The sequence below is a fragment of the Erythrolamprus reginae genome, chromosome 2, assembly GCF_031021105.1.
Source record: "Erythrolamprus reginae isolate rEryReg1 chromosome 2, rEryReg1.hap1, whole genome shotgun sequence".
Classification (NCBI taxonomy): Eukaryota; Metazoa; Chordata; class Lepidosauria; order Squamata; family Dipsadidae; genus Erythrolamprus; species Erythrolamprus reginae.
Genome location: NC_091951.1, coordinates 191,016,538 through 191,043,127, shown reverse-complemented (window position 1 = coordinate 191,043,127; position 26,590 = coordinate 191,016,538). Strand labels below are relative to the sequence as shown.

Sequence of the window (26,590 nt, the reverse complement as noted above, 5' to 3'; positions counted from 1 at the left end):
TGCGCTTGAGTTTTCATTTAGTATCCTAATTCTTCGACAAGAAACATAGACAATTTGATGTATGGAACTCACTACCAGACTAATATCATCAGCTAACCCCCAAAACTTCACCCTTAGACTGTCCACTGTTGACCTCTCCTGATTCCTAAGAGGTCAGTAAGGGGCGTGCATAAGTGCACCATGGTGCCTTCCATCCCCTGTCCTAATGTTTCTCTTTTACTAGTATCATGTATATAAATATTATATCTTTGTATACCACTAATATGTATTTGACCAAAACAAATAAATAAAAAAAATTAAAAAAAAAAAAACCAAATACAATTTGCATTGCATTGGCATCCTTCAGTCTTGAAAGACCATGGTATCATGTGCTGGATTCCCCAGATACAAATATAATTAAGGTTTATAAAAAATAATGTGATGATAACCAAGAAGAATCAGAATTTTATGACATTTGGCAGAAGGTATACACTTGGTGGGAAACAATAAGAGATAAGTGTTGTTATATTACTTTGAATATTTGAATTTAGTAGTTAAACTGTATTAGATGGTGACTATTTACAACATAAATGTAAATTCTTCTCTTAAAAATTTCTATATATATCTATATAAACTCTTATATAGGTTTATATTCACTATGTGAAAATTGATATTTTCATATACCTTATTGTTCTGTCTGGGTGCCCCCAGACTTCAACACCAACTGAAAAAAGCAGCCAGACACACTGGTAAAAGCAAAGGCACTTTATAGTTGGAAAAACAAACACAGAGAAAAACCTGTTCTTCCCAACAGACAGGCTATGAGGCTTCACAGCAGAGTCATGACGGCCAGACAATACAGCAGACTTCTTGCTGGCACACACACCACTGTAGAGAATAAGACCCACGTCTTTCCCCCCCAAGGTTTCAGCCTTCAGGGCCACAAGCCAGAGTCAGAAACGCCAAAGATCACAGCCAGGTCCCAGGACTCCCAAAGATAATACTCCACAATACAGGAAGGGTGGGTCTGCCTTTTCAGCCTTTCTGGGGAGAACCACACCCAAACCCAGCTGTTGCCTATTTAGGGCTGGAAATACCTGGCTAATTGTCCCCTTCGTTGTGCTGCTCTTCTCTGCCTGAGATCGATGATGGCTTGTGCATTTTCATCCAAGGACTCCAGGCTGCTGGGGAGAGCTCCACCCCGGGGGACTCAGGCTGTTCTCCCTCTCCCTCGGCCTGATATTCCTCCTCCCCGTCTGCCTGGGCCTCCTCCTCCTCCTCCTGTTCCTCATCCTCCCCCTCTGAGCATGGAGCCGGCAGAGGTTCAGCCGTTCCCTGAGGAGCCTCAGACGGAATCACAACACCTTATAGACGATGTTAAATAATAAAATGACTCCTTTTCTTTCCTTTTTATTACAATGATGACTTTCACTTTGAGCAGAGCGAATGTAGCTCCACTAAATGTTGTATGTTATGTTTGTTTCTGAAAAATAATAAAATATTTTTTAAAAAATAATAATAATAATAATGTGATGATTTTTCCAATCATTTAAAAGGTCTGGAAGAAGATGTACTGTACTGTATATCATCTGAATCTCTCTCCCTCTCCCCGCCTCTCTCGTTCTCTGTCTTCTAGTCCAATTCTCTGCTCAAGCAGGAGAACCTATAGCATTCTGGACAAATATTTGTCCAATCACTTCTTAGAAACATCTCGTGATGGAGCATCCACAATTTCTGAAGGCAAGCCATTCCACCAATTGTTTTGTTCTCATTGACAGAAAATTTCTCCTTAATTCTTGGTTGGCTCTTCTTTGTTAATCATCCATTACTTCTTGTCTTGCCCTCAGCTGGTTTGAGGAATATGTTGACCCCTCCTCTCTGGAAAAAACACAAATATTGGAAGACTGGTATCAAGTCATCTCTAGTATTTCTTTTCATTAGACTCGATATTCCCAGTTCTCACAAACATTCATTGTCCGGTTTAGCTTCTGGCCCCTAATCATCTTCTTATTCTTTTCTGCACTCTTTCTAGAATCTCAACATCTTTTTTGTATCATGGTTGTCAATGAGTGTGCAGAACTCTTGAGTTATCAAGGACATGTACAGAGAAAAACGTGGGATTCCAGCAGATATCCAGGAGATATGAGTAATTATTCAGTCATACAAGACAGATACATTAAAGTGTATAAAATAGTGTTTGCTTTAGAAATAGTAAAGTCAAGTTAAACAGTCTGGTCATACACATTCAAACCAGTCAATATCTCTCAATATAATAATAATATTACAAGCCCATCTTTGTCTTACATGTCAGACACATATTACAGCTTACAAATACATTAAACTATCATTTAACACATGTAGAGCCTACTACATTAGTCACAGTGAATCAGCAGAAAGAACAGAGAAAGCAGAGAGAGAGAGAAAATCATTATTTATGGCTCCCTCTTATGGCAACCTGCAACACTATCTCTTAAAGCTATAGTGATTCAATACAAACAAACATTCATTTATATATTGCAAACTCAACTGTCTTGTACATAGTAGTAACGATGGTGACTAAAACTGGATGCAGTATTCCAAGTGCGGCCTTATCAGTGCAATAGTTTGCCATTTGCTTGTAACTGGTCGAAAGTTGCTCACCTGGCTTTGTACTTAAAGTGGAATTAGCACTCAGGGCCTCATACTGGATTTTTTAGGTAAGCTATAACAGCTAAATATTACCTAGAAAAGCTATATGTGGCCCAGGAACCTCTCCCTTAGACTTCTTCTGAATCCAACTCTACATTCTTCTCCTCCAGCATATACTCCTTGTCATTTCCTCCTGACCCATCCTCCATACCACTGCTCTTGGATGGACTCTTTGGGGGAAGAGATGCTAAAGAAGAGCCGAGATGGCACAGCAGGTAGAGTGCAGTACTGCAGGCCACTAAAAGCTGACTGTAGATCTGCAGGTCAATGGTTCAAATCTCATCACTGGCTCAAAATTTACTAAGCCTTCCATCCTTCCAAGGTGAGTAAAATGAGGACCCGGATTGTGGGGGTAATTTGCTGGCTCTGTTTTAAAAAAAAGTGCTGTAAGCCACCATGAGTCTAAGGAGAAGGGAGTCATTAAAAAAATGAATGAATGAATGAATAAATAAATAAATAAATACTGAGGAGGCAGGAGGCTGGTAGATTGACTTTAACTGTTTGTTTGTTTGTTTGTTTGTTTGCTTGCTTGCTTGCTTGCTTGCTTGCTTGCTTGCTTGCTTGCTTGCTTGCTTGCTTGCTTGCTTGCTTGCTTGCTTGCTTGCTTGCTTGCTTGCTTGCTTGCTTGCTTGCTTGCTTGCTTGCTTGCTTGCTTGCTTGCTTGCTTGCCTGTTTGACTTCTATGCCACCTAATACCAAAGTTACAGTGAGCAGCTTCAGCAAAAGCTCTAATGGAGACCCCAGCAGAGGCCTCGGCAGAGAGGGAATGGGTTCCTCGCTTTTGCTGGATGGCACCAACAGTAAGGTGACCAGACGTCCCACTTTTAATGGGACAGTCCTGCTTTTTAATAATTTGTCCCACAGGGTTTTAAAATTTTCCTTTCTCTGGACTGCCCAGCTTCTCCCACCACCCAGAGAAAGGAAACACTTTATTCGCTCTGGGCAATCTTCACATAGTGAACGAAGTGTTTCCTTTCTCTCGGCGCTTGGAGAGGGAATAAACTTCTCCCAGCAGCCAGAGAAAATAAATGCTTTATTCGCTCTGGGCAGTCCAGAGCAAATAACATGTTTCCTTTATCTGGGCGCTGGGAGAGTGAATAAACGTCTCCTACCGCTCAGAGAAAGGAAATGCTTTATTCGTTCTGGGCAGGTTATTTTGCCTCTCAGATGTTAATATGATGCAGTTAATATGATTCCTGCTTAAGCAGAGGGTTGGACTAGAAGATCTCCAAGGTCCCTTCCAACTCTGTTATTGTTACAATGAGATTTTTTTAAAGGCACATACAGATATCTTGTATAAAAGCCTTTTCCAAATCCAAATCTTAAACCAAAAAGAAAGTGGTACCAGATTTATGTTAAACACTAATTCCTTGTTAGTGGAAGCAGCAGAAAACCTTCATGCACACATTTAGGACAGAATCAGCAAAACATCTATTTCCAAATGCAATTGACCCACTATCAGCACAAAACTTTTATTATTTTTTTCCAGACAGGGTTATTTGCCTTTTGAAAAACTATTGAACAAATATTTAATAACAGGCCTAGTAGCTTGTAGGAGGCTGGTTTACTTTCACTGTACAGTGATCCCTCGATTATCGCGAGGGTTCCGTTCCAAGACCCCTCGCGATAATCGATTTTTCGCGATGTAGGGTTGCGGAAGTAAAAACACCATCTGCGCATGCGCGCCCTTTTTTCATGGCCGCGCATGCGCAGATGGTGGAGTTTGCGTGGGCGGCGGGGAAGACCCAGGGAAGGTTCCTTCGGCCACCCAGCAGCTGATCTGCTCGGCAGCAGCGAGCAGACGAAGATCGGGGTTTCCCCTTTGCGTGGGCGGCGGGGAAACCCCGATCTTCGTCTGCTCGCTGCTGCTGCGGCCGCCCAGCAGATCAGCTGCTGGGCGGCCGAAGGAACCTTCCCTGGGTCTTCCTCGCTGATGCCCCCGCTCGCCCGCCCGCCGCCCGCCGCCCGCCAGCAAGAGGGGGAGAGATAGAGAAAGAGAGAGAAGGAAAGAAAGAGATGAGAGAGGGAAGAAGAGAGTGTGAGAGAGGAAGAAGCAAGATAGAGAAAGAGAGAGAGAGAGAAAGATGAGAAAGGAAGGAAGAGAGTGACGTCATCGGGTGGGAAAAATCGCGATATAGCGTTTCGCGAAGAACGAGATCGCGAAAATCGAGGGATCACTGTATTTTAAAAACTTGAGTGTACCCAGGGGTGGGCTACTGCCCGGACGGGATTGGGTGGGTGGGCACAGTGGGATAATGAAAATGGAGCTCCACCCCAGAGTACCCAATTTGCACTGAAAGATGTTGAAAGAAAATGCAGGGTGTCCTGCATAAGCCACACCCACAGTGTGGTAGTAAAAAATTTGGTAGGCCTTCACTGGGTATTCCTGAATAACATTTGATGAACATGGGTGAAACATGAGACATACCTGCAATTAAGTTTCTCCTATAAGTAAAAATAGCCATAGAAAGCACAAAACAGTGACCAGGGAAAGGAGGTTGCCCAAAGTAGTTTCAGATGCCCAATAGAAGCACAGCAGATGCTAGTCACTGGCTATGTCATCACAAAGACTGCATGTGATAATTTGGATGCTAAGATTTGGGTCAGAAAAACAGCAAATCATTAAAGTGTAACAGTTAAATTTAGGCTGCCTTTTCAGTGGGCTGGATGAGACAAGGGCTATATTTATGAGAACAACTCCTCCAAAATGGTTAGCAAGACAGCTTCACACCACGGAGGACAGGATTTGAGGATGAGCTCTGAGTTGTATGAAAAGGAATGTTGGCTTAGAGAAAAATATTTTATATTTAAATAAACACTGCTCAAAAAAAATAAGGGAACACTTAAACAACACAATATAACTCCAAGTAAATCAAACTTCTGTGAAATCAAACTGTCCACTTAGGAAGCAACACTGACTGACAATCAATTTCACATGCTGTTGTGCACATTCAACTTTGTACAGAACAAAGTATCCAATGAGAATACAGTGATACCTCACCTTATAAATGCCTCATCATACAAACTTTTCAAGATACAAACCCAGGGTTTAAGATTTTTTTGCCTCTTCTTACAAACTATTTTTACCTTACAAACCCACTGCTGCCACTGGGATGCCCCACCTCCGGACTTCTGTTGCCAGCGAAGCATCCGTTTTTGAGCTGCTGAGATTTCCCCGAGGCTCCCCTCCATGGGAAACTTCTGTGGACTTCTGTGTTTTTGCAATGCTGCAGGGGAATCCCAGCAGGGGATCCCAGCATCACAAAAATGAGCGCTTCGCTGGCAATGGAAGTCCGGAAGTGGGGTTTCTCAGCGAGGGGAGCCTCAGTAAAATCGCAGCATCGCAAAAACACAGAGGTCGGAAGTGGGGTTTCGAGGACTTCAGTGTTTTTGCGATGCTGCGATTTCACTGATGCGCCCTTCGCTGGGAAACCCCACCTCCGGACTTCCGTTGCCAGCGAAGTACCCATTTTTGCGCTGCTGGGATTCCCCTGCTGGGATTCCCCTGCAGCATCGCAAAAACACAGAAGTTTGGAGGTGGGGTTTTCCATGGAGGGGAGCCTCAGGGGAATCCCAGCAGTACAAAAACGGGTGCTTTGGCTGGCAAAAGAGGTGAATTTTGGGCTTGCCCGCATTAATCGCTTGATTCCAATGGGAGACATTGTTCCGTCTTACAAACTTTTCACCTTAAGAACCTCATCCCAGAACCAATTAAGTTTGTAAGACAAGGTATCACTGTATTTCATTCATTCAGATCTAGGATGTGTTATTTGAGTATTCCCTTTTATTTTTTTGAGCAGTATATTTATATTTAAATTGTAGTAGAAGAATACTTATCTGCCGGTCCAGCCAACATCTGGGCATTGAAAGAGAAGGCAACACATAATTCTTAGCCTTGAGCTGCAAAATAGATTGGGCCAAGCCTGGTATTCATGAAACAGAGAATAATGGTGATGGTTATCTCACCAGTCTTTATCCTTTCCTCACCCATCTTTAGTAGAATTACAGGTCTTCCTTGTATCTTGCAGAATCTTGCTTTGCTGCAAGTGCAGCAAATAATAAGTGCAGTATACAGAGGTTGCATCTTTTATGCCTGTATAATATTAATAATTCATTGTGCCTTTTTATTAAGTATGTACACCTAATCCATTTCAACATCCTTATTGTAAACCTAAATAATTCATTAGGCAAATTTGTTGTAAGTTATAAGAATAAAAGGTGAATATGCTCCTATTTATCATAGCAAGAGAATACGTTAAAAGTGAATTACTGATGACAAATAAGCTGAGGTTATATAAGCCCAGTAGCTATAGAGTTTTATATTTCCACATGATTTTTAAACAATTGACTCTGCAGCTGCTTATCCAGTTACTTGGGGGGAAAATCAGTCAAATGGAAAGGTCATAAATAGAACCCTAAAAAATATATGATTTACTATTTTAAAATTTACTAAAACATTAAATGTTTAAAACTTTTAAAACATTTTTGTATCTTTTTTAATGTTATATGGTTTGATTTTTTTTCAAATTTTGTGAGATATTTTGATTGTCCTTTAAATGGAACAGCAGGATAAGAAATAAATATTCTTACAACATTCTGCTTATTTTGAAAATCTTTTCTTGTTTCAGTATGCAAGTCTTAATTCAGTGGAAATTGTTGTTGTTAGTTGACAAGTCATATCCGACCCATTGCAACCCCATGGACAACGTTTCTCCAGGTCTTCCTGTGCTCTACCATCCTTTGAAGTCCATTTAAGCTCATGCCTACTGCTTCAGTGACTCCATCCAGTCACCTCATTCTCTTTCATCTCCTTCTTCTTTTGCCCTCAATTGTCCCCAGTGTTAGGCTCTTCTCCAGTGAGTCCTTCCTTCTCATTAGGCAGCCAAAGTATTTGAGTTTCATCTTCAGGATCTGGCCTTCTAAGGAGCAGTCAGGGTTGATCTCCTCTAGGACTGACCGTTTTGATCACCTTGCATTCCAAACGACTTGCAGAGTTTTCTTCAGCACCAAAGTTCAAAGGCCATGATCTTGGTTTTCTTAATGTTGAATTTCAAGTCAACTTTTGCACTCTCCTTCTTCACATGCATCAAGAGGCTCTTTAGTTCCTCTCCACTTTCTGCCATTAGTGGTAACATCTGCATATCTGAAGTTGTTGACATTTTCCCCAGAGATCTTAATTCCAACTTTTGGTTGAAAGTTGGAATTTTAGTTAAAAATATAAGGAAAGGGCCTGTATCAGGAGTGAGTTCTAATTTATCTCACCAACAGTTCCCTTCCTCCCACACCGTGTGGCTCCATGAGTAATATGCGCACCACATGGCCATTTCATATGGGCGTGCATATGCGCAGTGCTGAAAACTCAGCTTCTGTGCATGAACAGAAGCCAAAAACAATATGGTACCACCATTATAGCTGGTTCAGGGGTGTGGCCAGCCAGCAATCGCTCCCAGTTTGGCGAGCAGGGGGAAATTCCTGCTACCAGTTCCATAGAACCGGTCTGAACCGGGAGCAACTCACCTCTGGCTTGTATGTACCCCAAACACGGTGCTCATTGGCACCAAGGTACCAAGAGATACCTCCCTTAATACATGTAGGGCTTTCTGGCCCAGCTGAACTTTTAACAATATGCCTGGATTTTAATTTAAAAAATCAGGAAACTGTTATGCAGCAAAGCAAAATCTTAATATTCAGTATAATCTTCTATTCTATATAAACCTCAGGGACATTTAACAACAAATTAAAATGTCAAGTAGCTGCTGTGACATTGATGGGAATGACAAACAGGGATCAGAGAGAAGCAAGGGAGATCATCTTCACTCATTTATCTTTGATACGTCTATGCTTTATCATCAACCATGTCTCTCCTAGTAACCAGTAACTCCCCTAGTAACCCAGTAATTTATGAAAAGGAAAACCCCACAGACATTGCCAGAAAATGCCTGCAAAATTCCAGATTCATTTCCTGACAACATTTGGGGATCCCTATTTATTTATTTATTTTATTTTATTTATTTTGTCCAATACACAGTGAGAGTTTTAGTGGGTATATATATATATATATATGTAGATTGTTCTGAGTTCGGGTTTTGCCCTGTGTAATATTTTGCATGTCTATGCGACGTTTCGGTGAAATCACATTCACCATCATCAGGCTGAAGTTCCAAGCTTCGTGTTGTTGTAAAATGGAATGTTTGCAACTGTCATTTCTTCCTAGTATATAGTGTGGGGGTGGAGATTTGGTTTGAATGTAGCAAATAGATTGGGTGATTATGTTTTAGTGATCTGATTGGTTGGTGTAATCATAATTATTAGAAGGATTGACATGGTGATTTTTATGAAGTGTTTTTTTGTTTAAGGCTGGTTTTCAAATTTCAAAATTCCAAAATCATAATTATTAGAAGGATTGACATGGTGATTTTTATGAGGTGTTTTTTTTTGTTTAAGGCTGGTTTCCAAATTTCTGGTAGGCGGGACGTGTCATCTCTTTTATTTATGCAAAGGGGGCTCCTCTCAATTTCTATGGCTTCCAGAGCAATTCTTCTATATAAATTCTCTGTTTTGTGAAGTAATTTAGTTTTTTCAAAGTCAATTTCGTGCCCTGTTTTTTAAATGTGCTGGACAAGGGAGGAAGTCTTTTCTTCTTTTTTAACTGCATTCACATGTTCTGCAATGCGTTGGCTCACTCTTCGGTTGGTTTGTCCAATGTATGTGGCTGCACATGTTTTGCAAGGGATTTCATAGATTCCTTGGTATTCCAATTGGATTTTATCTTTGGGGCTCCTTAGGATATTAGATATTTTTTGGTTAGTGCAAAATGAAGTTTTGATGTTATGTTTGTGCAGAATTTTACTAATTTTGTCTGTGGTGCCCTTGATGTAAGGGAGGATGGTGGTACCATTGTCCTGTTCTTGATCTTGTTTTTTGAGGGGTGTCTCTTTTTTGATTAAGTTTGTGATTGTTTTCCCTTTGAATCCATTAGAAATTAATACATCTTTGAGTTTGTTCAATTCAGTTTTTAAGTGCTCATGGTCAGCTAAGCGTTTGGTTCTGGTGATGATTTCTGTTTCCATAGTAAACTGTATTTTGGGGTGTAGGCTGTTAAGATGTGTGAGGAAATTGTCTAGTTTTTCCTTACCATGTGGCCAAATTACAAAGGTATCATCAACATATCTCAGCCAGAGTTTAGGTTTGTATTTGGATTGCTCTAATGCATTATTTTCGAAATATTCCATATAGAGGTTGGCGATGACCGGTGAGAGAGGTGATCCCATGGGGGCCCCCTCTATCTGTTTATATCTTTGTTCGTTATAGATGAAGTATGTATTGGTCAGGCAGTGGTTGGTAAGGTCTAGGATATATTTGGGGGGTTGTTGTGGATGGCTGGGTTTCTGCTGTATTTCTAGTTTTTGGAGTTTTTTATTATGTGTGTCTGTCTTGTATTGGGTTTCTGTTTCTTGACAGCTATCCAGGACAAACACAAACCCCCCAAACTATGGAAACAGAAATCAATGATCAACTTCTCTTTCTAGATGTACTGGTCTATAAAAAACCCAATGGCAGCCTAGGACACACTATCTACCAAAAGAAAACCCATACCAACCGTTATCTAAATGCACACTCACACCACCACCCCGCACAAATCACCTCAGTGGCCAAAACTCTCATCACCAGAACCAAACGCTTAGCTGACCATGAGCACTTAAAAACTGAATTGAACAAACTCAAAGATGTATTAATTTCTAATGGATTCAAAGGGAAAACAATCACAAACTTAATCAAAAAAGAGACACCCCCCCCCCCAAAAAAACAAGATCAAGAACAGGACAATGGTACCACCATCCTCCCTTACATCAAGGGCACCACAGACAAAATTAGTAAAATTCTGCACAAACATAACATCAAAACTTCATTTTGCACTAACCAAAAAATATCTAATATCCTAAGGAGCCCCAAAGATAAAATCCAATTGGAATACCAAGGAATCTATGAAATGCCTTGCAAAACATGTGCAGCCACATACATTGGACAAACCAACCGAAGAGTGAGCCAACGCATTGCAGAACATGTGAATGCAGTTAAAAAAGAAGAAAAGACTTCCTCCCTTGTCCAGCACATTTAAAAAACAGGGCACGAAATTGACTTTGAAAAAACTAAATTACTTCACAAAACAGAGAATTTATATAGAAGAATTGCTCTGGAAGCCATAGAAATTGAGAGGAGCCCCCTTTGCATAAATAAAAGAGATGACACGTCCCGCCTACCAGAAATTTGGAAACCAGCCTTAAACAAAAAAAACACCTCATAAAAATCACCATGTCAATCCTTCTAATAATTATGATTTTGGAATTTTGAAATTTGAAAACCAGCCTTAAACAAAAAACACTTCATAAAAATCACCATGTCAATCCTTCTAATAATTATGATTACACCAACCAATCAGATCACTAAAACATAATCACCCAATCTATTTGCTACATTCAAACCAAATCTCCACCCCCACACTATATACTAGGAAGAAATGACAGTTGCAAACATTCCATTTTACAACAACACGAAGCTTGGAACTTCAGCCTGATGATGGTGAATGTGATTTCACCGAAACGTCGCATAGACATGCAAAATATTACACAGGGCAAAACCCGAACTCAGAACAATCTACATACATATACCCGTGAAAATTTACGAAAACAAATATATATATATATATACACATAGTAAAATACATGACGAAGGTTATAGAGGAGATACTCATAGTAAAATATATCTATGAAAGAATAGAAAAAAAGATATAGTAATAGAACATATCAATGAAAGAATAGAAGAAGAGATATAGGAATAGAAGAAAGGAATAGGAGATATAGGAGAGCAATAGGACAGGGGATGGAAGGCACTCTAGTGCACTTGTACTCGCCCCTTACTGACCTCTTAGGAATCTGGATAGGTCATTTATGTGTGTATGTATCTACCTTCATATCATAGCTGACTTCTGGCAACTGCCTGGAAAATCCCTGTAGTTTTATTGGTAAAGTCCCCCCCCCCCAAAATGGTTTGCCCTTGCCTCCTCCCTAGGACTGAGAAAGAATTATTGTCCCAAGGCCACCCATATAGTTTTGTGCCTAAAGTGGGACTAGAGCTCACCCTCTCCCCATTTCTACCTGGTGATTTAATTACTACACCAAATTGGCTCTTGGAGAACCATATGCATTTTCTCTAAATATGCATAATGTGCAAACACATTGTCGAGCTGTACAAATATGAGGTTTTGTATCTGTGCGGGAACGCATATGAAACATTTCTTCAATTGTTAAAGGAGTTGCATCTCTTCTCAGTTTCACATGACTGCTTTTAAACTGCTCATGGCAATTTTCACATGCATCTCCATTCAGTATATAGCCATTTCACTTTGCTGATGAAAAAGAAAATCAAACAAAACATCTCCTTTCAAGGTTTTGTAAAGCTCCCTTTCTGCACAAACAATTTATACTATTTATATGTTCACTATAGACATACACATTTGTATACTTATATGTGATATAGATAGAATTAAAGCATTTATCCAATTAAGTCTCCAGTACTTCCTGCATTATATATTCAAATTTTGCTCTTTACTGAATTTGTTTTTAATTTTCAGCATTCAGTATTCCAGCTGCACTAAATTGGTCTTTACTAGGTAAACATTTGATCATTTTAACATTTTTAATCTCTTGGGAATCAAGTATATATCAATGAAAAATATGTAAAATGATTAAAATGTAGTTCTCAAACTCCTTTTGGGGATAGAGTTAAGTTAATAGGTTGTGGTTACATTTTTAAAATAATGCTTAATGTGTAAATAAATTGACAATAATAAAATTGACAATTTACATATTAAGTGTTATGTCTGTAAAAAAGAAATAAGCGGTAAAATTGCTGATTGGTTAAAACCCGGCTTGAGCTAGAATGCTGCCAAAAATAAACGGTTGTCAGAAAATGTTCCCGCGTAAAAGGAATGTATATATAGGGCAACGGATTAGCCGTTGCCCTTGTTGGGAGTTGATTGTCAAAGAGAGCTGTTCCTCCGATTATGCCTAATGAAATAAACCTGTTGAGTTGAAGCAGTCTCCGGTGCAGTGATTTAACATTAAGCATTGTTGCAATATGTCCACACATGATGTACAAAACCCTTTCAAATTCAGTGGATGTTTTTGTAAGGTTTGCTAACAAATGAAAGCATTTCATTGCTTCCATTCTTGAACTACTAAGGTGAGCAAAGTCCATAGAGTGTGATTTCTTTCCAAATACTTATATGCAAATACAATATCTAAATTACATATAACACGTATGTTACATATATCTAACTGGCCTTCAGGGAGACTAAAGTACCATTTTGTGTTCTCCATGCATAGCTCAAAGCAATGCTGTGGGGCAGATTATCCCGAGGCCCCAATTCTCTCAGTTATCTGTAACTCTTGAGCAGCAGTTTCAGCATGGCCTCCTCAGTCCTTGTCTGTCGTCAAACTGATTATTTTTTAGTGCCCTGCATTCCTCTGTTTAATGCTGCAGCATATGGCTACTGTGCTAAAATATGACACTGAATATGCAGCACTGTATATACTGCACTGTATATACTGTTGGAAGGAAAATCCATCTGGTTCAGTTCCAAATTGGGAGAAAGGTACTATAAGTGCACCAGTGTGCCTTTCATCCCCTGTCCAATTATCTCTCCTTATGCCATATATCATATATCTTTTATCCCTTTTATATATCTCCTCCTCTATTTTCGTATCTTTATATATAATACTTCATGTCTATTCTCCTCAATATGTATTGTGTATTGGATAAATAAACAAACAAACAAACAAACAAACAAATAAATAAATAAATAAATAAAAATAAAAAATAGAAACAAAATGGACACTGGAAGCTGATTGGAAATAAAAGTTCCATTTATTGATGAAGAGAACCACCAACCACATGTGATTCTGGGCAGCTGACAAAATGGAGTTTAGAGTGGATGGGTTTTTATACCTTCTGGATTCCTATGGGGGTCATGTAAGGGTCATTGCTGGCTCTATAGGCAAAAGAGGGAATGCAAATCCTAGGTGTTTGCCTGAGCTAATTTTGTCAATCTTTTATTTGTTACTTATCTGAGTTTCTGTCTTGACCCAATCTTTCTGAATGGATTACCAAATCTGCATTTCTAACAGCTGGCCTTCTCAGTTTCCTTTTGGGGCAGGGAAACTGGGTTTCTGGTTTCTGCCTCCCTTAATATTTTTTTCCATTTCTCCTTTAGAGGAAATATGATATTCTGAGGCTGGAGTTGCTGCGTGCGCACCCAACATGTGTGCGCACACACCCACATGAGATTTTGCTTCTGTACATGCGCATGAAGCAAAATCTCACATGAGGATGCTTGCACGGGTGAGATTTTGGCAAATTTTGCCCTTTTTTGCTTCTGCGCATGCGCCTGACATGTGTTTTGCATGCGCAGAAGCAAAAAAAAGGGCAAAAATTGCCAAAATCTTGCCCGTGCAAACATCGTCATGCGAAATTTTGCTTCGGGTGCATGCGCAGAAGCAAAGAGAGGGGCGGCATACAAATCTAATAATAATAGTGATAATAAAGTGTCACGTGGGGGCACGCACACAAGTGTCGGGTGTGCGCCTGGCCGGGCCAGCCTCTGGAACTTATCAAAAAGTGTTAACGGATTCCCGATTCCATTTGTACTGGGTGGGGCCCATCCCTGCTTCCCATAATACCATAAGAATCATCATTCCAGATTGAATCAGAAGAAGGGCCATTTAATTAATTCTATCTGGTGTTTTCCTCAGTATCCTTACCCGATGTCTCAAAGACCTGCAAGCAGGACACAGACTTTACCTCTCTTTCCTCAATCACCTCTTTTTAAAGCTTCATTTAGTCCAAGCCATCTGGGAGAAAAAAGAACCTTCTTTGCCCATTATGGTAGTTATTCTGCTCTTGTATTCTTGCCTGCTGCAAAAAAGCTGCTGCACTTCTGCTCGCGTTACATCTTCATGTGTTTCCTCTAATTTCTGCTGTTTTTGCAATATCTGCCCAAATGGTTCTGTTTCTTGGAAGAGTAAGCAGTGAGGATGATTAAAAGGTTTTACTGTATGCATCTCTTCCTGGCTGGGCCATTACTTAGAAGTTTAGAGAAAGCGGGTGGTCAGAATAACTCAATTTCAACTATATTCCTGCAGCACCTAATCGATTTGTAACATCTTGCATGACAGGTATTTCCTGGTTAAGCCCCATGAGAAATTCTGTGCACCCCAAACCTGTGCTGCAGTCTGAACAAATGTTGTTATCAGCCTATGGTCTCCTGCTATAAATAAAAGCTGATTCACATGACTCTCTTATTTAAATTATATATATATGTTTTTAATATTATACGTGAAAGCCCAGCACTGTATACATGAGTATCTATATACAAGTACAAATAGTTTTTGTAGACTTCCTTATGTAATTTAATAGGAGAAACAAAAAACGCAGTTTCAGACATAATGCCATTTGAAGATTAAACATGGCAGAAAACTCTATTAAAAAAGTTTCATCAGCAAGAGGGGAACTTTTCACCAGGATAGTCCAGTTGGAAAATTATGCAAGGGTGAATTGCCAGCATGGGTGTCCTTGTCAGGGAAATAATAACAACAGATGCAGCCTAGAAGCCATTGGATCGGAGGGGTGAAATCCAATCTTTTTTAAAACTATCAGTTCTGTGGGTGTGGCTTGGGGGCATGGCTTGGTGGCCATGGCTGGGGATACTGCAAAATCTCTATTCCCACCCCACTAAAACATGATTTAAGTATTGCCCACAAGATCATATGCTGCAATGTCCTACCAGTCAATGACTACTTCAGCTTCAACCGCAACAACACAAGAGCAAGCAACAGATTCAAACTTAATATTAACCGCTCCAAACTTGACTGTAAAAAATATGACTTTAGCAATCGAGTTGTCGAAGCGTGGAACTCATTACCAGACTCAATAGTGTCAACCCCTAACCCTCAACATTTCTCCCTTAGACCAGTGATTTTCAACCTTTTTTGAGCTGCGGCACATTTTTTACATTTTAAAATCCTGGGGCACACTCTTCTCTCTTTTTCCATCCCTGTCTCCTCCCCACCCTTGTGTGTATGTTTGTATACACACTTTTGAACCATTTCCAAAAACAAGTGAGGGCTGGGGGGTTTTTCTCTCTTATTCTTTGGGTACTTTTTATCATATGCTTCTCTCTCTCTTTTGCTTCTCTCTCTTTCCTCTCATTCTCTGAATCATTTTCTCATTTCTTTTTTTCCCTCCCCTTTTTGCTCATTTCTCTCTCTTTCTCCCTTCGTCTCCTTTTTTTCTCTCTCTCTCTTGCTTGCTTTCTTTCTCTCTTGCTTTCTCTCTCTCCCTCTCTCTTGCTTTCTTTCTCTCTGACACTTGCTTTCTCTCTCTTTCTCTCTTTTCTTTCTCTCTCACACTCTCTCTATCTCTCTCTTTCTCTCTTTCTTTCTTTCTTTCTTTTTCTTTCTTTCTCTCTCTCACACACACACACTCTCTCTCTCTGCAAAAAGTTGTGAGACCAGAACCTGAGCTTCCTTCTTCGCGGCACACCTGACCATGTCTCACGGCACACTAGTGTGCCACGGCACACTGGGTGAAAAACACTGCCTTAGACTATCCATGATTGACCTCTCCAGGTTCCTAAGAGGTCAGTAAGGGGCGTACATAAGTGCACTAGTGTGCCTTTCGTCCCCTGTCCAATGGTCTTTCCTTTATCTCATATATCATATATATTTTCTTCCTTTCATATATCTTCTCCTCTATTTTTACATATTATCTTTATATATATTACTTCATGTCTATTCTCTTCCATATGTATTGTGTATTGGACAAACAAATAAACAAACAAATAAACTAACTAACTAACTAACTAACTAACTAACTAACTAACTAACTAACTAACTAACTACCTTTGGGGCCAGCCAGGGGTGCTACTTGCCGTTTCTCTGAACTACTTTGAACTACTCGAAATTTCCGCCACCGGTTCTCCAGAAACTGTCAAAACCTACCTGATTTCACCCCAGCACTGGATCAATAAAACTAATTCACTCTTTGATGATTTCCCACCTTGTTTGGGGTGACATATGCAGTCCCAAAAGTTCACAAACACCACCTCCCCCAAAAAAGCCCAAAACAAGTTGGCAGCACATGCGCAGTGCCAGAAACTCAGCTTCTGGGTATGTGCAAAAGAAGAAAACCCCAGGAAAAAATCTCCTCCCCCAAAAAATGCAAAAAAAAAAAGAGATGGTGGGACCCATGGACCAGCACCAACAGAACTGGTTCAGTAATATCTTCATGACATTACCAGCAGGTCACCTCTGGTTTGTGCAAACTGGTCTGAACCAGGAGGAACCACCCCGAACAGAATATTCATCCCTAAATTAATAAGTTATAGTTTTAAAAAAGGAAAGGAAAGGAAAACATATATCTGGTTCGATCATTCATTTGGATAAGAATTGTCCACTTTTATCTCCGTTGATGAAGGGAGAACCAGCTCAAGCACTGGACTGAGCAGTCTTTTAGACATTATTCTATTGTGTAATTCCATTATGATCTATGACTTAACACTAGAAGAGAAGCTATTTGCAGCCACTGTGCAGGGCATACTCACCATTCATTTTCAGAAATGCAGTTCTGTCTCTATGCTTTGTATGGTCATAAGGTGAGTATTAAAACAAAATTGAGAAATGATTTATCCTTTTCTACACAAGTTCCATTTCTTGCAATGCCATCAGATATTGTCACTCATTGAAACATATGCAAGAATTATATTGCTTATTGTGAAGACTTAGTGGATCTTATTATTGGTTGAATACATACCATGTTAAACTTCATTCCTACATAATAAATTGGAAGCACTTTTCTGCATGTCAAAGTCAATCCACAGCCATTGCCAGTTACAATTATATTTACTTGTCTGTCCTTACTACTGTAATAAATATTTTATTTAATTTATAAAAGACCTGCTCAATTATTATCCCCATTTGCTCGGTGCTCTCTTAAAACCAATCTGAAATAACCAAATTAAATGCGGAAAAATAACACATTGCTATGTCCAGTCTTCTATAAACCATAAGCATTAGGGGAATTTTTCAGTGATGGCTTTGGATTAGTCCCACACCATTCAGTTGTGTCCCATTCAATTGTGATTTTTTTTCTTCTTTTTGTGGATATTTCTGAAATAAAGGAGAAGCTTTTAAATTTTCACCAGCTGCATGCAAAGGGAAAAAGTAACTTTTATAAACTTTGCATGACAAACTCTCATTTTCAGTATTTTCTCTTCTATATATCTACTTTCTGTAGGGTCCCTTTATTGTTTTGTATCTGGAAAAGATAAAGGGAACAAATTGGAACACCAAATGAAGAGACCAGTTGGAAGGTGCAGTTCTTTAAAAAAGAAATCCATGTCCACCTTAAGACACTGGGGTTGTTCCACCTTAAAAGTATTAACCCTGAGCTACAGCCCAACCCTTTGCCTGATGCTGATGCTGCCGATTCTTGCAGCAGCAGGAGGATACAGGCACTGCAAGCAGCATCCTAAGGTACCACAGGCACGGAAGACTTACCAGCCCAGCTGAGAGAGCCAACTGCTCTGCTGCTGTGGGGGGTGACAATCTAGGAAAGATTTCTTTTCCCCTTTGTGATCCTCCCTTCGAGAGTGCCTGTGCGCAACCTGCTTTTGCCTGTCTCTCATTTTGCTTGGGAATTGCATCCCCTGCTGCTCTCCGCTCCTTCTAGCTACACAGCAGGACAAAGCCCCGTTTCCCAGCCAGCATGACCACCGAACTCAATGAATGCAGTATCAAGGTGCTCTGTAGATTCCGGCCCTTGAATCAGTCGGAGATTATACGGGGAGATAAATTCATCCCGGTTTTCCAGGGCGATGACACCATCATCATTGGGGTAAGCAAATATTTAGAGGCGAGAGAAATACGTACATCTGTCTGGAAACACTTCCGAAATGAAAGGTTCTCGCTTCTTGATCCTCTTAGCAAGGCCTGTTCTGGATGGCAGATTGCCCTTGGGTATAAGAGACAGTGGCTCTTAAAACCAGCTGAATTTATGCTTAAATTCAGCTCTTTCGTGTGCTAAGGAATATTGTATACCTTTCTGGTAGCTTGGCATAAATAAGGGCACATCAAGGGAAAATTGATAATGGTAGAAAGATGCTTTGAGGTTTTTATTTGTCTTTGCATCCTTGAAACCACTGGGTGTGGCTACTAGCTATTGGTTTGACTCCTGGGGGGAAAAAAATAAAGGAACTCTTAGAATTAGATGGAAAACAAAACAAAAATTCATAGCAAGTGCAACGTTGGTTTCTCTCCGTCAAATCTCTTTGCAAGTCCTGTATTTTCTTCTCTTTCCAAACCTTAAAATTATTCCGTCAGTTCAACTTTAAATTATGCTGCTGTTTCTCCTCCACATCCCAATCTACAGAGGATTCACTCAAAGTTGAAAAGTTGATATCTAATTTTATTTTTGCAACATTAGCAATTGTGATTTTTCTAGCAATCGTATCTACCTCCATTTCTGCATCGTATCTACCTCCATAATACTCCCATGTTCAGTTCCATTCATAAATAAATAAGAATACAAATTATGCAGGTGCTTGCTAAATAGTCTGCAGGTTGTTTACACGTCTGACAACGCCCCTGAAGCTTGTCCTTGGGGGGTCTCTGTGTTTGCTTCTTTTTGTTATAATTCTGGCTTTTTGTCTTTATCGTTTGGCTACTTCAGAAGCTAAATATACCCTCTAAGGGGAGGAGTCATGATTGATTTTGCTTGGAGTAGAAACATATTGGTATATGCTGGTACCATGCTGAACAATTACATTTAAACCCCCACTCTCATAACCACAGTGCTACAAGCCATTTTTTTTATTTAAAAAAAATTCAGTAGCTGATTACAATTGTGGGATTCAATTGTGTATGTCCAAGAAGTAGGTAGTTGTCGCTTTGCAGACAGACAGCAGATAAATAATCTACCTCAATAGCCTTTAAACTACAGTATAACTTAGATTCATCCACTGGCCACAACTGATAAATATTAAATTAACCCAAGGTGACCCAGCTACCCATGATATATGGGAGGATTCAAACACCCAAATAGTCTACTTATTGCACATGCATTTATGCCTCCAGGCTCTCTCCCTATTCCCTTGCAGCAGAGAAAGTTATCAATCAGCATGGCCTGACTGCTTTCCTATTGCGCTGGCAAATTAAGGCCTTTGATTGCCAATTTATTTTCCACTTGGATGTCAAGTTGTGTTCCCTTGCCTTGGCTTGGAAAGGGCTGGCAATGTAAAAAAAAGCCTTTTTGATTTGGTCCTGCTGCACTGCAAAGTCATTCCAGTTGGTGGGTTCAGCAGAGATTTTCAGTGGAGCCGGTGTTCACAATTTTTGTCGTTTCTTTTTTTTTTTTGTAAAGCCTGAACTGTTCGAAATTACTTATGAAAACCCACAGTAAGGCATGAATTTCACTGCAGAGAGAGAGCAGGCAGTTGGATGCCTGGGCTCAGTTGCTTGGTCATCACTCAGAGCAATGACTGGGAGCCTTCCTTCCTAGGTACCACTCCCTTCCTTTGTGTTCAGCTCTAGGCCATTCCTGGAACCATTTCTGGGTTACTATGATACATCCTTGTTTTGATGCCGCCATCATCTTGATCTTCTGCCCTTTACTGTTTTTCCAGTTGGCATCCAAAGTTTTTATGGGGTGGAGGTTGGGGGTCTCCTTTGCCTGTGGCCACAGCAGGTAAACCCGCTGATTTTGCAATCAGATCTATCTGCTTGCATCCACTCCAGGCCACTTGGAATGAGCAATAAGGATGATGTATTTATTATTTGATTTGCTGATATTTTTTTTTTGTTCCATTGATGCCGAACAAATTTCCAGCTGGAAAGAGCTTATGTTAATAGTTGATTTTGTTACAAAGCAAGTCTGTTTGGCTGCAGCTTTTTTCCCTCCTGAAATACTCTGGGAAAATTATTCTCAATATCTTTTATGATTCTCTAGCCTGGGTAAAAATGCTTAAAACTCTATTGCTTTTGAACATCTAAGGAGCCTTCATGACTATATACCCTTTTTTTTTTTTTTGCTATTATTATCTCTCACTATAAAATAGAAATAAACTGTGTGCAATGCAAGAACCTCTTTCTGAAAGCCTGATATTTTCCAGAAATTGTGTTGCTAAATACAAGCAACTGATCACTACAAATGGTGAAAGTATTTCTATTATTCAATAGATGTAAAACAAACTCCATCTCATGCTTTGCTGTGTACCAATACAACCTAGATTTTAAAAAAAATCCTAAAGATAACTAACCATACCAACCCCTCCCCTTGATAACATCACTTTACCATATGACCCACTTCCCACAGAAAAAGGGAAAAATTAAGCATAGCCTTGCATCATTGAAAAATGTCTTGATATACAGTGTTCCCTCAATTTCCGCGGGGGATGCGTTCCGAGACCACCCGCGAAAGTTGAATTTCCGCGAAGTAGAGATGCGGAAGTAAATAAGCTGATTGGCAGGAAGGTCAGAGGGACACCCCCACTGTAAACATCTCATTGGCCAATTGTAAAAATATGTTCCTTGGTGCCAGAATAGAAGCTTTAGATCCTAACACCATGGGAAATTTGTCTTTTCCCACGGTCTTAGGCGACCCCTGTGAAAAGGTTGTTCAACCCCTAAGGGGTTCCCGACCCCCAGGTTGAGAACCACTATATTTATGGGAGGAAATACATAAGCAACATGATTTACCTATTTTGCAATGTTTTAGTCTTTGAAACTATTCACATGTGTGAATCTTTCTGGTATAAATATTCCATGGGGGTAAATGGGAATTTAAAAGGATGCAACGTAGAAAATGGACTTTCCCCTCTGCCAGCAGAGTCACAAAAGGAAGAATTACCTCAGTATTTCTTCCATATCTACTTCTTATCAATTTCCATCATTCATTCTTCTCTTCTCTCTCCTGACATGGGTCATAATTCACTTCACCTTATCTTAAAAAAGGGAGAAGGGACTTCATGGTAGCTGGTAATAAGGCCCTCTCCCCACCTTTTGAATTTTAACTACTTTTGTCTCCTCATATAATATTTAGTACTGTATTTATGTTTTTAGATTTTACTTGTACACTGCCCAGAATCCCTCGGTGAAGGAGATGGGCCATTTCTAAGTGTGGTATATAAATAAATAGACAGACACAGCATAGGCATTTGTAGAAAAACTCTCTATTTTTTTAAAAAAAATAATGTTTAACATGCTTAATTGATTTAGTCACAAGATTTCTATACTGTACCACATGGAAATAGAAAATTCTGTTGTTTTTAGAAAACCCTAAAATGGTAAAATATTCAAAGCAGTATTAGAAAATAACAGCTACAGAATACGGCGTAAAATTAGCAGCAGGGAAGAATAATAGCATAAATAGGACTGAGGAACAAACTAACTTTTAAACTGAAGTTATTTGAAAGATAAAAATACTGCTATAACAGAAACAAAAATCAGAAAATATAGACAATGTGCAAATCCTTCTGGAGAGATAATTCTGCAAGCAGGATGATACCACTGTAAGATTATTTTTAATAATCACCCTTCTCACTTATGTAAACTTCAGAATTCAAGAAAAGCAAATATACTTTATTTCCAATTAATTTCCAATCATTTCAAATTAATATCATAATATTAATTTGTATTAGATTTACCCAGCAATGGGCAGCCAAAATTTTTACTACCACACTGGGGTGTAGCTTATTTTGTGGGTGTGGCTTAATGGTCATGTGACTGGGTAGGAGTGGCTTACCGGCCATGTGACCAGGTGAGAGTGGCTTGAATGATCAGCATCGTTCAAGCGAACTGTTAAGTTCTCAACTTACAACCTTACCAGTGTCGCTCGCTGGGTGACAATTTGCTTTGTGTTTCCCGCGCTCTACTTCCCGTGTTCCCCCCCCCCCCGCCTCAGGCTGAGTAGATAGGTGAACGGGTGCTGCCAGAAGCATAAATGCTGCCAGCACTGTTTCCAGCTACGCCTTCTGCTTTCACCTCAGGCGGGAGGTGGCCGCATGAGGCTGGATGGGAGCTGGGCAGGAGGGAAGCTCGTCCGAGGCCAGGAAGGAGGAAAGAGTAAAAAAGCAAGGAACACAGACGCAGCAGCAGAGGAAAAAAGGAGAGCCGAACCGAGACAGAAAGTGACAGCCGCCAATCAGCTGGAGCTGTGCATGCATCTTCATTTCTGCTGGTGGAACTGTGTTCCACCCCGTCCTGCCTGCTGCCCTTCCCTGGATTTACCTCCTTATTTGTGGCAATGAAGTTACAGTGCAGCCTTTAGATTCACTTTTCCTCCAATTTGAACATCCTCCTGATACATGACTTCAACTCCCAGAATTCCCCAGCCAAAATGGCTATTGCTGCAACTCCTTATGTTGGAACTTTACTGTCCTAGGAAACAGCAAGGTTGGAGAAGTGAATAGAAAAGTACCATTTAAATCCAATAAAATAAACTTCACATTGTATTTAAAAAGCCAGGTAATGGGATTTTTTGTTTTGTTTTATATATAACATTTAGTTATAAAACAAAGGCCATTATCTCCATAAGGGAAAATCTGAATTTGTAAATATTTGGGTGTAGATTAAAGACCTATTGCGATGGTAAATGATTTTACTGATTTCATTACATTCTGCATCTCTATGGATAAGAGCTATCCTATCTGGTAATGCTGCTTTTACCATCCATCCAACCCTACACACACACATCCTCCTAAGAAAACAGCAGCTACACTGTATTGCACAGTATGAAGTATGACAAGCAATTCTCACAGAAAATCAAGTTTTTCCATCTCTGCACCATGACCAGAAACAGCATATCTGTTGGCCTGTTACTCTCAACCTTTGCGTATACGACTTGGGAGTATAGTTTCTTGCCAGCTGCCTGACATACTGTATCTCCTGACTTCTACTCTACTCAAAAAGGGTTAAAGAGACGATTCTGAATCTTTTGTGGTTGAGATTATCCCCCAGAGTAAGCAGGTGGCTTTGCTCTCTCGGCTGGCAAGGACTTGCATTCCCAATGAGCTGTTTTCTGTAAGAGTGTATTGTTCTGTGATGATGATGATGCTATGCAGGTAATCTGTTTTCTAAATCATCATTCTAAATCATTATAGCCTTCAGAATGATTTACTCACCTGCTAAGAGGTTTCTGGCATGGAAACTCATGCTTAGCAAATATAAAAACCTACCTTGTAAAAACCAACTGAGTTGAAACTGTGCAGAAAGGAAGGAAGCAATTTACTGGGAAAATGAAAGGGGAGACAACTTGCCTAAATTTCTAATTTGTGTATTCATATCCATATTTAACAACAATTACTAGATTTTAAATGGAACCCATATACTATTCCTTCACCATAGTATATAAACCAGGGGTGGGTTCTACTTACTTCGCCACCACTGTGCATTGCGACATTTCACTCCTGCAATATCACTTCTGCACATGCTCAGAAGGTGGATTCAGCCCCAAACACAGCTGAGGAGCTGATCAGCTGTGCTTCAGGTGAAGAAATAAAAGTTGGCATTAACCCGGGGGCGGACAGGCAGGTTTTTTTTCCCAGCAGAGAACGAGCAGAAGCCATCCAAACACAGGAAAATTCACAGAAAATTCAGAAAAAAAGACGGCGGTGCGCCCAGACTGGCATGGACAGAACTGGATCCGTGACACCAATCTTATGTCACCAGTGGGTCACTAATGGTTCAAGCAATCTGGTCCGAACTGGGAGGAACTCACCCCGGTATAAACTGCTATAAGAGATTGTGCCCCTTTAAAAAAAACCCTGTTGTACAGGTGTTTACCAGTGTTGAGCCCCCCCAATTCTTAAACCACAGTGGTACCTCTACTTATGAACTTAATTTGTTCCGTGACCAGGTTCTTAAGTAGAAACGTTTGTAAGAAGAAGCAATTTTTCCCATAGGAATCACTGTAAAAGCAAATAATGTGTGCCATTGGGAAAACCACAGGGAGGGTGGAGGCCCTGTTTCCTCCCAGGAGATTCATAGAGAGGCCCCACAGAGGCTTCTCCCAGCCTTTTCCAGCCCTGTTTCCTCCAAGGAGATTCCTAGAGAGGCCCCACGGAGGCTTCTCCCTGCCTTTTCCAGTTACAGTTTCAAAGGCTCGGGTTTGTAAGTGGAAAATGGTTCTTGAGAAGAGGCACAAAAATCTTGAACACCCGGTTCTTATCTAGAAAAGTTCGTAAGTAGAGGCATTTGTAGGTAGAGGTACCACTGTATTGTATAATACTTGGTCATTCTATTAACATTATCCCTTCTGAACCAGCCTGCTAGATTTCCATGTTGTCCAAGGAGAAAACCAGGCTACTCACTCCACTTTTTGTGGAATTTAATGTGGCTTATAGCTAACAAGTACAGTAAGTTGTTACTAAGCTGCATTATGAAATACTTTTACTAAGGGAGAGGCTACCTATTGTTGTGATTCCGTCTGAGGCCCCTCAGGGAACGGCTGATCCTCTGCCGGCTTCCTGCTCAGAGGGGGAGGATGAGGAACAGGAGGTTCAGGCAGACGGGGAGGAGGAATCTCAGGCTGAGGGAGAGGGAGGACAGCCAGAGTCCCCCGAGAGGGAGCTCTCCCCAGCAAGCAGCCTGGATTCCTTAGATGAAAATGCACAAGCAATAATCGATCTCCGGCAGAGAAGAGCAACACAACGAAGGGGACAATTAGCCAGGTACTTTCAGCACTAAAGAGGCAACAGCTGGGTTTGGGTGTGGTGCTCTCTGGAAAGGCTGAAAAGGCAGACCCACCCTTCCTGGCTTGTGGAGTATTATCTTTGGGAGTCCTGGGACCTGGCTGTGATCTTTGGCGTCTTGGAATTCTGGTTTGTGACTTTGAATACTGAAACCTTGGGGGGGAAAGGTGTGGGTCTTATTCTCTACAGTGGTGGGTGTGCCAGCAAGAAGTCTGCTGTATTGTCTGGCCATCAGGACTCTGCTGTGAAGTCTCATAGCCTGCCTGTTGGGAAGAACAGGTTTTTCTCTGTGTTTATTTTTCAAACTATAAAGTGCTTTTGCTTTTACCAGCGTGTCTGGCTGCTTTTTCCAGTTGGTGTTGAAGTCTGGGGGCACCCAGACAGAACACCTATTATTTTAGATTGCGTATTTTGCTCATTGTCAAAATAAAGTTCTAAAATGAACATCTTAACAAAAGAGAACTGAGATTAATTTTCCTAGTGAGAATGTCCTGTATAATGTAGCTTTCTTATTTTTGAGTGAAGCTAACTGTGAAGCTGTAGGTACACTCCTGATACTATTATTTTTTTACTATAAAAATGTGGATAGAAATATACTTAGAGCTGCTACTTTTGAAACTTGCAAGACAGACCTGTTCTCTAGTTGCTCGTGGACTGTATTATGGAACAGAGAGAGCTTTGTTATTGAATTAGAATGGAAATGTAACAGAGGGAATAACTTCCTGCATAATTTAATATAGTAATCCAAGGTTGAAGAAGACATGTTATTTATTGTTGGGCGAACCCAATGAAGTTGGGGTTCGGCAAACTCACCCGAACTTTGCCGTGAAGTTCGGGTGAATTCGCCAAACCCGAACCTGAACTTTTGCTTGCAGCAAGCTGCTGCGGCGTCCTTTTCTGTAAAAATAAACAAGAAGGTGGGGAATTCCCCACCTCCTTTTGCTTCCTTTTATTTTTACAGAAAAGGATGCCGCAGCGGTGCTGCAGGCAAAAGGAGGTGGGAAATCCCACAAAGGGATTCCGGGGGGGGGGGGGGGGCTTTGATGTCATGGAGACTCCTTCCTCCCTGTTTCGGCCAGCCAGGAAGTAGTCTCCATGATGTCAAAGCCCCACCCCCAGAAT

General features: G+C 40.4%; 1 protein-coding gene across 1 annotated transcript in view; it reads left to right on the top strand.

Annotated features, from left to right (window-relative positions):
• Positions 1-18,422: 18,422 nt before the first annotated feature.
• Positions 18,423-26,590, top strand: part of KIF5A (kinesin family member 5A) — an 83,313-nt gene continuing 75,145 nt past the window's right edge. The window contains exon 1 of the mRNA XM_070740941.1: positions 18,423-18,618. Within this exon, the coding sequence (XP_070597042.1) occupies positions 18,490-18,618 (129 nt within the window). The 5' untranslated portion in view covers positions 18,423-18,489. The remainder of the gene's footprint in view (positions 18,619-26,590) is intronic.